The sequence below is a fragment of the Paralichthys olivaceus genome, chromosome 20 (genome assembly GCF_024713975.1).
Source record: "Paralichthys olivaceus isolate ysfri-2021 chromosome 20, ASM2471397v2, whole genome shotgun sequence".
NCBI lineage: Eukaryota > Metazoa > Chordata > Actinopteri > Pleuronectiformes > Paralichthyidae > Paralichthys > Paralichthys olivaceus.
This window is the reverse complement of record NC_091112.1, coordinates 19,767,955-19,779,409: the sequence shown is the minus strand read 5'-3', so window position 1 is coordinate 19,779,409 and position 11,455 is coordinate 19,767,955. Positions and strand designations below refer to the sequence as shown.

Genomic DNA, 11,455 nt, shown 5'->3' with positions numbered 1-11,455 from the left:
GTGCAAGTTATTTGCTGTGTTGTATTTGTGCAAGTATAAAAATAGGAAACAAAATTAAATCAAATACAAAACATAATATAAGACCAGGGGACGGGTTGTGTAATAAGTTGTAAGTAAGCACTAGAGACCGGATTGTGCAAAGTATACAACTTATTCCTCTTGAAAACGAGTATCACTTTGCATTAGACGGGATAAACCATGAGGTGAAGTCATCACATGAGTAACTTCTCTGATTGTTAAGCGTGACAAAAAAAAGAAACCGTTATTCTATATTGTCTATTGTCCGAGACTGCAGGGTGGGCCTGGTTACTGTGACGTCACCCATTGTCCCTCAAAGCGACCACTCATTAATTATGCGTAAACTTGGAGAAGCCCCTGACTACAGTGTGCAATTCGGGGCGGGGCTCAACGTGGTCATGGTTTGACTTGTACTTGTACTTGTACTTGTAATTCACAGCCCTCACACAGTTTAACACAGTTATAAACTCATTCTCCTCCTACAGCAACTGAACAAATTACACGAAGAGACCGTGACTATTTCTATTGCAGGTTTCGGCTGCGTGTCACCCATAGACCAGGCTCGAGTGGCCATTTTTCTTTAGTTCTTTTAGCCACTTCTGAGTCGGTGCGAGTAGCGGGAGCATCCGGAGGTTGTCCTCACGCCTGCGAGCGGAGCAGACGCACCAGTGTGACCGGAGTCCAGCGCGACGAGGGACATCGCGGATCGTCCAGAACGAGGTACGTGACTCAGCGAGGAAAACCGAAGCGGATCCCGCTTCTACGCGTTTGATTCCACTTTAGATGTCGGTGATAAATAGCGCGGTGGCACGTGGGGGGGGGGGGGGGGCTGAGGTGTCAGTGCGGCGTGTGCGATCCTGCCACCAGTGTTTCATCAGCTCTCTGATGAAACACTTCATCACCTCCCCGTCGGCGATACGTGCGTCTGCGTGCGACAGCGCAGCGTCATCTTTTATCAGAGGTCGTCCGGTGTTAAAGTTTCTGCACACCTCGAAGCGCACTTTGAATCGGTGCTGTTTTCAAACGGGCATCGGCGTGATTTGAAAGGAGCATGACATTAGTTCAAGAAAACCCCCCCGCACCGCACGGTCCCCCGAGTGACACCGTTAAGAGTCCGGGAAGTGTTCCTCACAAATTCGAATTAAACAAGATCTGATTGAGAATCTACATGCATGCATGCAGAGGTGATGATACTGATATCCCAGTGTCATGTGCCAGGTGCCTTTACAAGCTTTTCTTTTAACTTGAAAAGCCAAAGTAATGCTGTCCTATCAGGAGCCTCTCACTGGGTGTCTGGTGTAACACTGATGTTAACACAGTGTGCCAGTAGTGCTTTCAGAAAAAGGCTTGGCACAGCTGCACCTGGGAAATCAATCCTTCACCCTTTTGTAGACAGTGGAGACAGTGTCTGTTCCCATGGAACAAGTGTTACAAGCTCACTATTGAAAATATTCTGTTGATTTCACCCCTGATATTAATGCTTTCAATGACGAAGAGTAAGACTACTATATTATACACCAGTAGGTGTTAGAACTGGACTCCTTTTAGTTTGTATGCCAGTTATTTGAGGCCTGGATTGAGACTGATGATGCAGGTGTCAGTAATTTAAAATATGTTAGAAAACAAGTTCAACAGCCTGGTTTGCTTTAGTAGATGTGAACACACTGCGTACACACTTTGGCTTGGTGGTCCTCTGTGTAGTGTTTTGGGTTTTTTGACAGCACCTGAAGGCAGCAACACAAACGAAACTTGTGATTATGATCGATCCGTCCTTTTCATGAATTCTTTTTAACCAGAGAATAGTTTTTTAATCCCATTCCTATGTTCAACCAGCAATTCAGAAAACAAGAAATTCTCGCAGGGCGATTGAAGTTAATGTGATTGACAGATTCAAATGGGAAAGAATAAAGTTGACAAACTGCATGTCCGGAGTAGAAATTTGGATGGGCATTGCCCGCCCCTACCCACCTTGAGATCCAGGCCTGAGTTATTTAAATGTCACACATTACTGTTATTAAACCTCGTATGAATAAATACTGTATGTGCCTGTCTCTCTTTTTCCAGCGGTCGACATGTGTGGAATCTGGGCTTTGTTTGGCAGTGATGAGTGCCTGTCAGTTCAGTGCACTAGTGCCATGAAGATTGCTCACAGGGGCCCTGATGCCTTCCGCTTTGAGAATGTCAATGGCTTCACCAACTGCTGCTTTGGTTTCCACCGGCTGGCTATCGTGGACAAGCTGTATGGCATGCAACCCTTACGCATCAAGAAGTTTCCTTTCTTGTGGCTCTGCTACAACGGAGAAATTTACAACCATCACACGGTAAGGATAAGCAAGCTGCATCCTCAGAGACATTACCTGGTGGAAGTTTCAGAAACTCTGCCCTTGATAAAATAATACATGCTCAATTCCTATGTTATACTGAGACACTGTTGAAATAGTCACAGATCCAAACACACAGAACTATCACACAACCCGTGGATAATACTCCCCGTGTTTGTTATGCTGAAACAAGCCTAGATTTTAAGCACACAGTGGGGATGAAAAAAGTGTGACAGCTTGAATTTAAAACTATAGTAACCAAAATGGTCATGGTTATAGTTAAACTTCTAAACGGGCCACCGTTTGGGTTGTTTGCTATGCCTGTGGCTATGTTGTTTGCTGCTTACTTTCTGAAACTGTAAAAGTGATCCACAGCAATTGAGTCACGACAAGTGCAGCGGCTGCAGTACTTAGTCTGCTGAACTCTGAAGCTGTACCACTGCTGCTGCACAAAGAGCTGTTCATCTGCTTATTCAGAGCTCGGTGAAGCGCGACTCAGTCACAGAACCCCAAACTGGAGAATCGGTCGTCCTTGCTGTTGTCGTGAACAAGCTGTTGACACCTTCATCTATGAGTCTATGAGAGGGATGTTCATTGTTATCATTGTTAAAGAACACTTCATATGACCATGGAGCACAGAGACAGACTTCTTCCACTGTCTCTCGGTCTTCGTAAACCCCCATTTTACACAACAAGTTCTATCTGTAATACAGGGAGATAAAACAAATGAATGAGAAAAAAATCATTCCCCTGAGGCAAATCTCTGCAGCCATCTTGCTTGGTTGATTCAAGAAAGCAGCCAGTTAAAATGCATGCAGGCCAGTTGGAACTTTTGAGTTCAGGAAGCAGTTAATTGGTATAGTCTTTTTAAATAATTTAAAAAGGTTTACTCACATGTTATCTGTTCACATAAAGAACCAGAGAAATTAAATTAGACCCTTGTGCGCTATGTTCTTTCAGCTGAGGGAGCAGTTTGAGTTCGATCACCAGACCAATGTGGACGGTGAGATTTTGCTCCACCTCTATGACCGCTTTGGCATCCAGAAGATGGCTTCTCTGCTGGATGGTGTGTTTGCTTTCATTCTGCTGGACACTGCCAACAGGAAAGTCTTTTTGGGACGGGATACGTATGGTGTGCGTCCTCTGTTCAAACTCCTCACAGATGATGGATTCCTTGCAGTCTGCTCAGAGGCCAAAGGTAATGGTTTATTACCCCCATTTTATACTCTAGTTAAAAAAAACGCTGCTTAACTTCTTGTTATTCTGATCACAGGCCTTACAGAAATTACCCATGCAATGGCCACCCCTGCCAACATTGTTCCTTTTCTTCCTGGGCACGTTGAGGCCTTTGATTTAAAGCAGAATGGCAAAGTTCACTCTATTCAGATGGAACAGTTTCACTGCTGCACACAGGAGCCTGCACATGCCATGTATGACTCCTTGGAGAAACTACCTACAAGTATGTGATTGCTCATTCTTAACTACTGTAGATTTGAATGATTTGAGAAGCATTTTGTTTAGCATTCTTTGAAACTGTTGTCTCCACAGGCTTTGATGAGGAAGCAGTGAAAAGCAACATCAGAAGTCTGTTTGAGAATGCTGTAAGGAAACGTCTAATGGCTCAAAGGAGAATTGGTTGTCTTCTGTCAGGTAATTTATATTTCTGCCATCCCAAAATATATACGGAAACTGCTCTAGTGTCTATTTGTCCCATGAAATTTTGAAGGTAAATTATATATTATATTTTAACAGAAGCCCTTATTAAAAAAAACGATGATGAAGTCAATCACATTGCACACCGACTGTAAAGATAAGACTTGGTAAGATAATATAAATTATAGGTCCGGTTTATTAGCATATTTTCATCGTGTAACACTTTTACACTTGACATGAAATTTAGTAATTTGTTCAGTATTTTGTTGACATTGACATAGCCTGAATTTAGATACTTCTTGGAAAGTGTTAATGATAAAACGTTTTGGAATGGATCTTTGTGTCGACGATCCTCTTTTCTTCAGGTGGCCTGGACTCCAGTTTAGTTGCTGCTACACTGGTGAAACTGGCCAAAGAGGAGAAGCTGCAGTATCCCATCCAGACTTTTTCAATTGGCTCAGAAGACAGTCCAGATGTCATTGCTGCTCGCAAGGTCCACAGAACTGTCTGATAAGCGATGTGTGTGGTTGGTTCTCTTGGAAAGAAAAAAATTGGACATTTGATCGTGTTTTGTGTTTGTCAGGTTGCAGCTCATATTGGCAGTGAACACCATGAGGTAAACTTCACTGCGGAAGAAGGCATCCAAGCAGTAGAGGAAGTGATCTCCCACTTGGAGACATATGACATCACTACAATACGTGCCTCTGTTGGTGAGTGCAAAATGAAATATCACATGAACACAAAAACATAATGCAGTGTAAGTGGCTTGCCAAACTGCTATCCGGCCAACTGAAATTGTAAAATGTACCATGATGCTGTGTTTTTTGACAATGATTTAAAATGACATGAAATTAGAATAAAAAACAGTTATAATTAAAATTAAATGAAACAGAAAACTGAACACTAGGATGTTACATTGGTAGTTACATTTTGAGTGCCAATTTGCAGTTACACTATATTGCATAGAAAACCCCTTTATTTGAAATGTACTTGAATCCTCCAGTCCATTTCTGTGAGAGGTTCATGCTACTGATACAATGCTTTGTCACATGCTATGAATACAGACTCATTTCTTTTTGAGACTTTGAGGTGACAAAAAAAATGATTATCTGGACTGTAGTCCCTCACATTTCGGCTGCTCACAGTGTCTGTTATGCTGAATCGCTGCATTCCTTTTCCTCCTGATTTAACTATTTGAATAGCACTGGACACCAGTGGAATTACTTTAAAGTCAAAAGGTCAGTGAGGGCAACAGCAATGCCACTAACTGTGCTGTGAAATGATCGTGATTGATAATAAAAAGTTAAAAACGTCCAATTAAAATAACCACAAGTAATTAATTCGGTAAAGTAACATTACTCAACATCTTTACATTGTGTCACTTCAGTGTCAAGTGATTTTGCCGCTGAGCGTCTCTCCTGACAGAACTCCACACTCACTTTGCAGCATTATATTTAAAGTGGGTTCAAATGTGTTTTGTTTTGTTCTCTTCTTCAGATAATGTTTGAAGTTAGATTTCAACAGATGTCCCCATTTTATTATTAGATGTTGGAATTTGGCACAGAAGACCCTTAGTGGGAGCAGCAGTTGTGTAGACCTTTTTAAAAAATCCTAAAAAACACCTCTCAGAGAATCTTGTATGTACCTCACTCATTTCTCATATCACCTATCTTTCTATTAAGGTCATCAACTGTGCCGTCTCCTTTTAATGACATTTCTACTTCTGTGTGTTCCACTTCAGGGATGTACTTGATTTCAAAATACATCAAGCAGAAGTCAGACAGTGTGGTGATCTTCTCTGGAGAGGGTTCTGATGAGCTGACTCAGGGATACATTTACTTCCACAAGGCAAGTCGTCAATAACTCAATCAGTCAAATTCAGGTTTTGTTGCTGTTTTGAGGCTTTATGTGTTGTGGGTTGTCCATCCGTCCGGGACATGTTGATGAGAATGTCCCCAGATATCTCAAGAACACCTTGACGGAATTCCTTAAAATTTGGTACACATGAGCTGTTTTCAGACATGACGTGCAGGTAAAGTCTTGAGAATTGGGTCCTGACTTTACCCAGAGTTTGCCTTTCGCACAGTACAAGGCAGCAGGACCTTAATACTAGGAAGTAGGGGTGGAAATTCATTGTTTTGCCAATGCATTGCGATGTGGACGTGGAAGACTCTTCATTGATGCAGGGACAGAACATAATCGATTGTTTTCAGCTACGTTAATTGTTATAGCAATGTCCTGCGGCTGCATAATTATAACCACCACTCATTAAGGATCAGGGCAGGAGCACACTAAAGGTCCGGTAAGTTGAGCTCTCAGGTGTGCCTGCACCATCTGGGGTTCGAGAGCACTCGACCTGTGCTGTGGCTACTTCATGGGCTTTATGTAACTCAGCTGCTGCCGTATGTGCAGCAGCCTCATGGGCATCACAGTCTACATTTACAAGGTTCTACCATTTAAACGTCGAAGCTAGCCCCTCCTTCGGGCAAACGGGTAATGGGTGTGACTTGTTAATAAAAAGGCCCAAGCCATGCATATCTTTTAATGGTTTGTAGTCTACCTAGGTCAGCTGGGGCTATCCTGGTTACAGGTTTGGCCTCTGCATCTGGTGAGGTCTTTACCTGTCTATAGGTCAGTCTTGTGTCATGCAGCCTAACCTATGCAGCTCTTCTGCCTCTCAGGCTGGGCCTTTGCATCTTGCGGGACCCTGACCTGGTTGGTATGTAAATAGTGTACATTTGCAACTTGTTTGCTTGTCATGTATTTAGCCTAAACGTCCTCTGATATCCTCCCTTGGAGCCACGTTCATGTTCACACGCACATTGACGGAAAAACCCTGTGAAGGATCTGAATATCTTTAATTTATAATCTAGGGCAGCAGGCCTCCATCTGATTGCAGAGTGTGAATGCATGGCACATGGAACCCCATTTATCACAGTTCAAGCAGTTTTGCAAAATGTATATTGCACTTGGTGATAACGCGATGACAATAAATTTCCAATAAATCGTGCAGCCCTAATAAAGACACACAAGTATAAACTGAATGAATGTCAAATCCAGCTTGCCTCATGTTCTGGCATATCTTCTTTCTGATTTATTTCATTTCTCCTTATCAAAATGTGAAGTTCCATAAATGTGGAAATCCATGGAAATGTACCGGAGTTACCACATTGTATAAAAAGGGCGAACAATTTGGATTTCAACAATAGACCCACCTACAATTATTTATAGATCGATAATTTACCTCCTTATTGATACACTTTATGTTATTTGTCTTTCCAAATCTTCCTAGCTATGGTTTAACTCTTATGTCCATTACAAACATCACTGTGGTTCTTTTCAGGGCAAACAATCAGAATTCAAGATCATGGATAAAGTTGTACAGCAAGGTTCATCTTTAGGGCCTCTACGATTTTTTTTAAATTAATGACTTCCCACAAATATGCTCTGACTGTCATACTCAATTATATGCAGATAACACTGTAATCTACAGTATGTGTTTCAGGCAGATTTTGATGTCTTCAACAATATATATATTTTCTTTTTTGCATTGATTGTAGAAGGTGGAGAAGCAGGCACATTTAATCTATCTGACTGTATTCATTTCGGACTCGTGATGTGATAAAAGTGTTACAGATACAGCTATTAAGATTGTTGTCATGAGTTTTTTGTAAGTGTGATTTGGCTGTTAGTTCAGAGAAGCCAACAGGTATATTCCATCTTATGAATGTGAAGGGTTTCAGTATCTTAAACTTGAACAAAGTGTAGCTAGTGACAGATCTGTGTTCCTCCTCCAGGCTCCAACCCCCAAAGCAGCAGCAGAGGACAGTGTTCGTCTGTTGAAGGAACTCTACCTGTTCGATGTTCTTCGTGCTGATCGCACCACTTCTGCACATGGGTAGCAACTCTCACCTAATTTATCAGCTCAAAGAATTACTATTTAGAAAAATTACACTGTCATGTCCATCAAAATCAATAAGGTAAAACTGATTTTGATCAAATGTAAGAAATAGAAAATGTGACAAAATCATATAAATTGTATGTAATTACTGTTTCTTTTGTTGTAATTTTTGTTTCTCATGGGGGTTTGGCAACGTTTACAATGTTTTTCTCTGACTACATATCCTTTACCCATGTGCCCAGCAGTCATCATCCCAGCTCTTTATTTGCAGAGATCATATAATGAGTGAATGACTTTGTAAATGTGTTTTTTAGTCTGGAGCTCAGAGTGCCCTTCCTGGACCACAGATTCACAGCATACTACCTCTCCCTGCCTGAGGAGATGAGGATTCCTCGGGTCAGTTGATGTTTGCAGCAAGGGTGTTGTCTGACAGTTTTCTTCACTACAGATGTCTGATGTCCAAAACAGGCACAGAAATAAATAATAATTATTACAGTTATAATTGTGTTGTTGGTCCTGTGTAAGCAGCACGGAGTGGAAAAGCACCTTCTCAGGGAATCCTTCAAAGGTCTCAACTTGATCCCTGAGGAGATCCTGTGGAGGCGTAAAGAAGCCTTCAGTGATGGTATGATGTCTGTGAAGAAGTCCTGGTACACCTACCTGCAGGAACACCTACAATCCATGGTATGTGTTAATGTAGGACCAAGATGGCAGCTGATACAGCAGCTGATACTGGTGTTTAATTTCATTCCTTTCACATTTGGAGAAGAAGAAATATTAAAGTGTAAATCAGTAGTTATGTATGTAGGTTATTAAGAATGTATTAACTTTGTATGTATTGTACATATAGCAGCTTCACCTGTGGATTTGTGGAGTAGATAAAGAATCCAATTTTGCACCACATGCAATCAACATCTGCCTCCAATGTCCACTTCCACTCATGGATAAACTTATTCCATGACTTATTTAGAAAATTGTAGTAATGCACTTTGCAATGCAAAAGAAAAGGTAGAGATCAAGGTAGATATGGACACTAAAATTATTACAATCTCTGGGAAACTGAACCCACTGGAAAACACAACACACATTGAGCAGAGATAAACGTTCAATTGTCATAAAAATAATGATAAAATTAATTATTGACTTATTGTACGACAAAAATTTGTTCCATCAACTTCATCTTCATGACCTGACTATTACCATTGACAACTCCGTGGTAGCCCCCACCCAGAGTGCTATGAACCTGGATGCGACACTGGACAGTCAACTCTCCCTAACCGCTGCATGTGCAGAGTATTTATGAACAACTCACACAGGGATAGTGACTTCATTCTCTGCTCAGGAGACCAACTCCACTATATATTTACATAGAAGTCAGATCTTTGCTGCTCCGTTTATGTTTAAAATGTATTTGAGAACCTTTAAGGTACACATATTAGCTGTTGTTTGCGATCAAAGGGATTTTATCAGGAGACTGTTTTTGCCAATTTTATTTTACTCATGGTGTCTAATCTGATCTGTCTTCTCTCAGGTGAACGATGATCAGATGGAAAAGGCTCACAAGACGTTCCCTCACTTGCCTCCATGCAACAAAGAGGCCTACTACTTCCGACAGGTGTTTGAGAAGTTCTATCCAGGTCGGGAGGAGTGGCTCTCCCATTACTGGATGCCTCGCTGGATCAATGCCACCGACCCCTCAGCCCGGACCCTGTCTATCTACAAACCAGATAAAGACCAGTAATGGACGGGAACAGTTTAGTGCCTTAGTCTTTCAGTCAGCTTTATGATGACCCTCTTTATATTCCATTTGTGTCATACGTAGTTTTCTTTAGTTTGAACTTACAGGGAAATTTAACTTAGTAGAATTTAATTTGTGTAGTTTTGCTCATTTTCAGATGTAGCTGTATTCTTTGTCGTACTTATTCACTTTACAATTTTCTTTTGGGATATATCACAGGTTAGTAACCATTTGAAAGTCATAAGGCTGATGTATGTGCTTCAGCTGCACCCTGTAATTTTTTCTCTTTCGACAACCTGCTACAGGCTCTCTTAAACTTAGCTCACTGTTTCTGCAATTCTGTTTTCAAAAAAGTAACACCTTGAACATCTGCAGTGTAGTTAAAACAGCATGTTGGCAGCCTTTGCCATTCGCCTGTTCAGCATTTGCACTGCTGTACACCGAAGTTAAAACACTATGTAGGTAAGTACAAGAAGAAAGATAGAAGATCTAAGAAAACAGCAAAAAAGCCTTGGGTTGCATTGAGACAAGAGAAAACTTGCTGTTAGATTAAAATGAAAGCAAATCTGTTCAATTTGATGATCACAAAAACAGCAGATGGCACCTAAAATATGTCTGGTGTTGATAACCTGATTGAAATAATAAACTAAATCTATATATATCACCTTTGAAAACCCACAATAAGCAAGACAACAAAGCCTCTCTGTTATAACCTAGTCTAAATTTGACAGGTCTAAGAATAGTGGTTTTGGGTCAGGAACTGGGTCAATAAGGTGTAGATGCAAAAAAAAAAAGCAGTGAAACGTACCATTCTGGTATTTCCACAAATAAAATTAAGGTGTCACGAATTTGAAAGTGAATTTTAGAAAATGGTGATGGTTTATCTGGAATGTTGAATATGATTTCACAACAGTAAATGCCTGGTAAATGGAGAACTGTTCGCTTAGCTGTGTAATTCAATTTTCCCTCATAAGCTTCCCCTTAACTGTCAAATTGACACAATAAAATAACTGATTACCAGTATATGTGTAGTCAATGATGTTCTTAATTTAAATCCAGTAGTCACTGCCGGATACGAGGGTTTTTACAGCAGCTCAAGTTGTGTTTTAAATGTACAGACGTTGGACTTTTATTGTATAGATTTTCTATATCTATAAATTAAAATGACAGTCTTTCAGTGATCTTCTGAATTTTTAGAGATGAAGACTTAAATGCACAATTGTCTGTCTTTTAATTTGTTATTTCTCCAAAGCCATACAACAAAAAAGACATCAAAATGACTTCAGAATTGTCCTGAACTCAAATGAATCAGTTATTGCCAGAAATTTTGCAGCCCAGTGTTTTTACAGCAGCTCAAATTTCATGAATTAGTGCAGTGCCTGTTCTAAACATACCTGTTTGGAATGGGTTGTTTTCTTAGCCTGTGGTAATGCTCTCTGCAGCTTTCTTTCAAACGTCACTGTTTATTGATACAGAATGTATCGTGTCACAGACAGACAGAGTTTTGTCGAATCTTTAGCCAGATTAAATGCTTTGAACAATCTATGTTTCATCTCTGCTCCCCATATTGTGAATCATACATAACGCAGGGACCCTGGTCACTCTTACTTTTTGACAGCTTAAAAAAATAAATGCACTTCACTCTCACCACAGCTGATAAGTGTTCAGTCTCAGATCAGATAATAGATCTATCTCCACTATTAATCTTGACACCCAGGTAAAGCCCCATACAAACATATTACGCTCCATTTGCTGTCAGCTACATAACATGCATATTTAACCGTCTCATTATTACTGGTACATTTCCTTAGGTTTGTAAAACTG

At 40.6% G+C, this 11,455-nt stretch overlaps 2 protein-coding genes across 2 annotated transcripts in view; both read left to right on the top strand.

Moving 5' to 3' along the window:
- The first annotated feature begins 596 nt into the window (after nt 1–596).
- LOC138405824 (asparagine synthetase [glutamine-hydrolyzing]-like) lies at nt 597–10,654 on the top strand. The gene is made up of 12 exons (XM_069515745.1): nt 597–738; nt 2,083–2,339; nt 3,300–3,537; nt 3,613–3,798; nt 3,888–3,989; nt 4,358–4,485; nt 4,576–4,702; nt 5,734–5,840; nt 7,790–7,890; nt 8,208–8,289; nt 8,422–8,577; nt 9,425–10,654. The coding sequence occupies exons 2-12, from the start codon at nt 2,091–2,093 to the stop codon at nt 9,632–9,634; spliced, it is 1,686 nt and encodes a 561-aa protein (XP_069371846.1). The 5' UTR covers nt 597–738; nt 2,083–2,090; the 3' UTR covers nt 9,635–10,654.
- Nucleotides 608–11,455, top strand: part of LOC138404821 (asparagine synthetase [glutamine-hydrolyzing]-like) — a 28,350-nt gene continuing 17,502 nt past the window's right edge. Inside the window, exon 1 of the mRNA XM_069515747.1 lies at nt 608–738. The gene's annotated coding sequence lies outside the window, so the exon portion shown is untranslated. The remainder of the gene's footprint in view (nt 739–11,455) is intronic.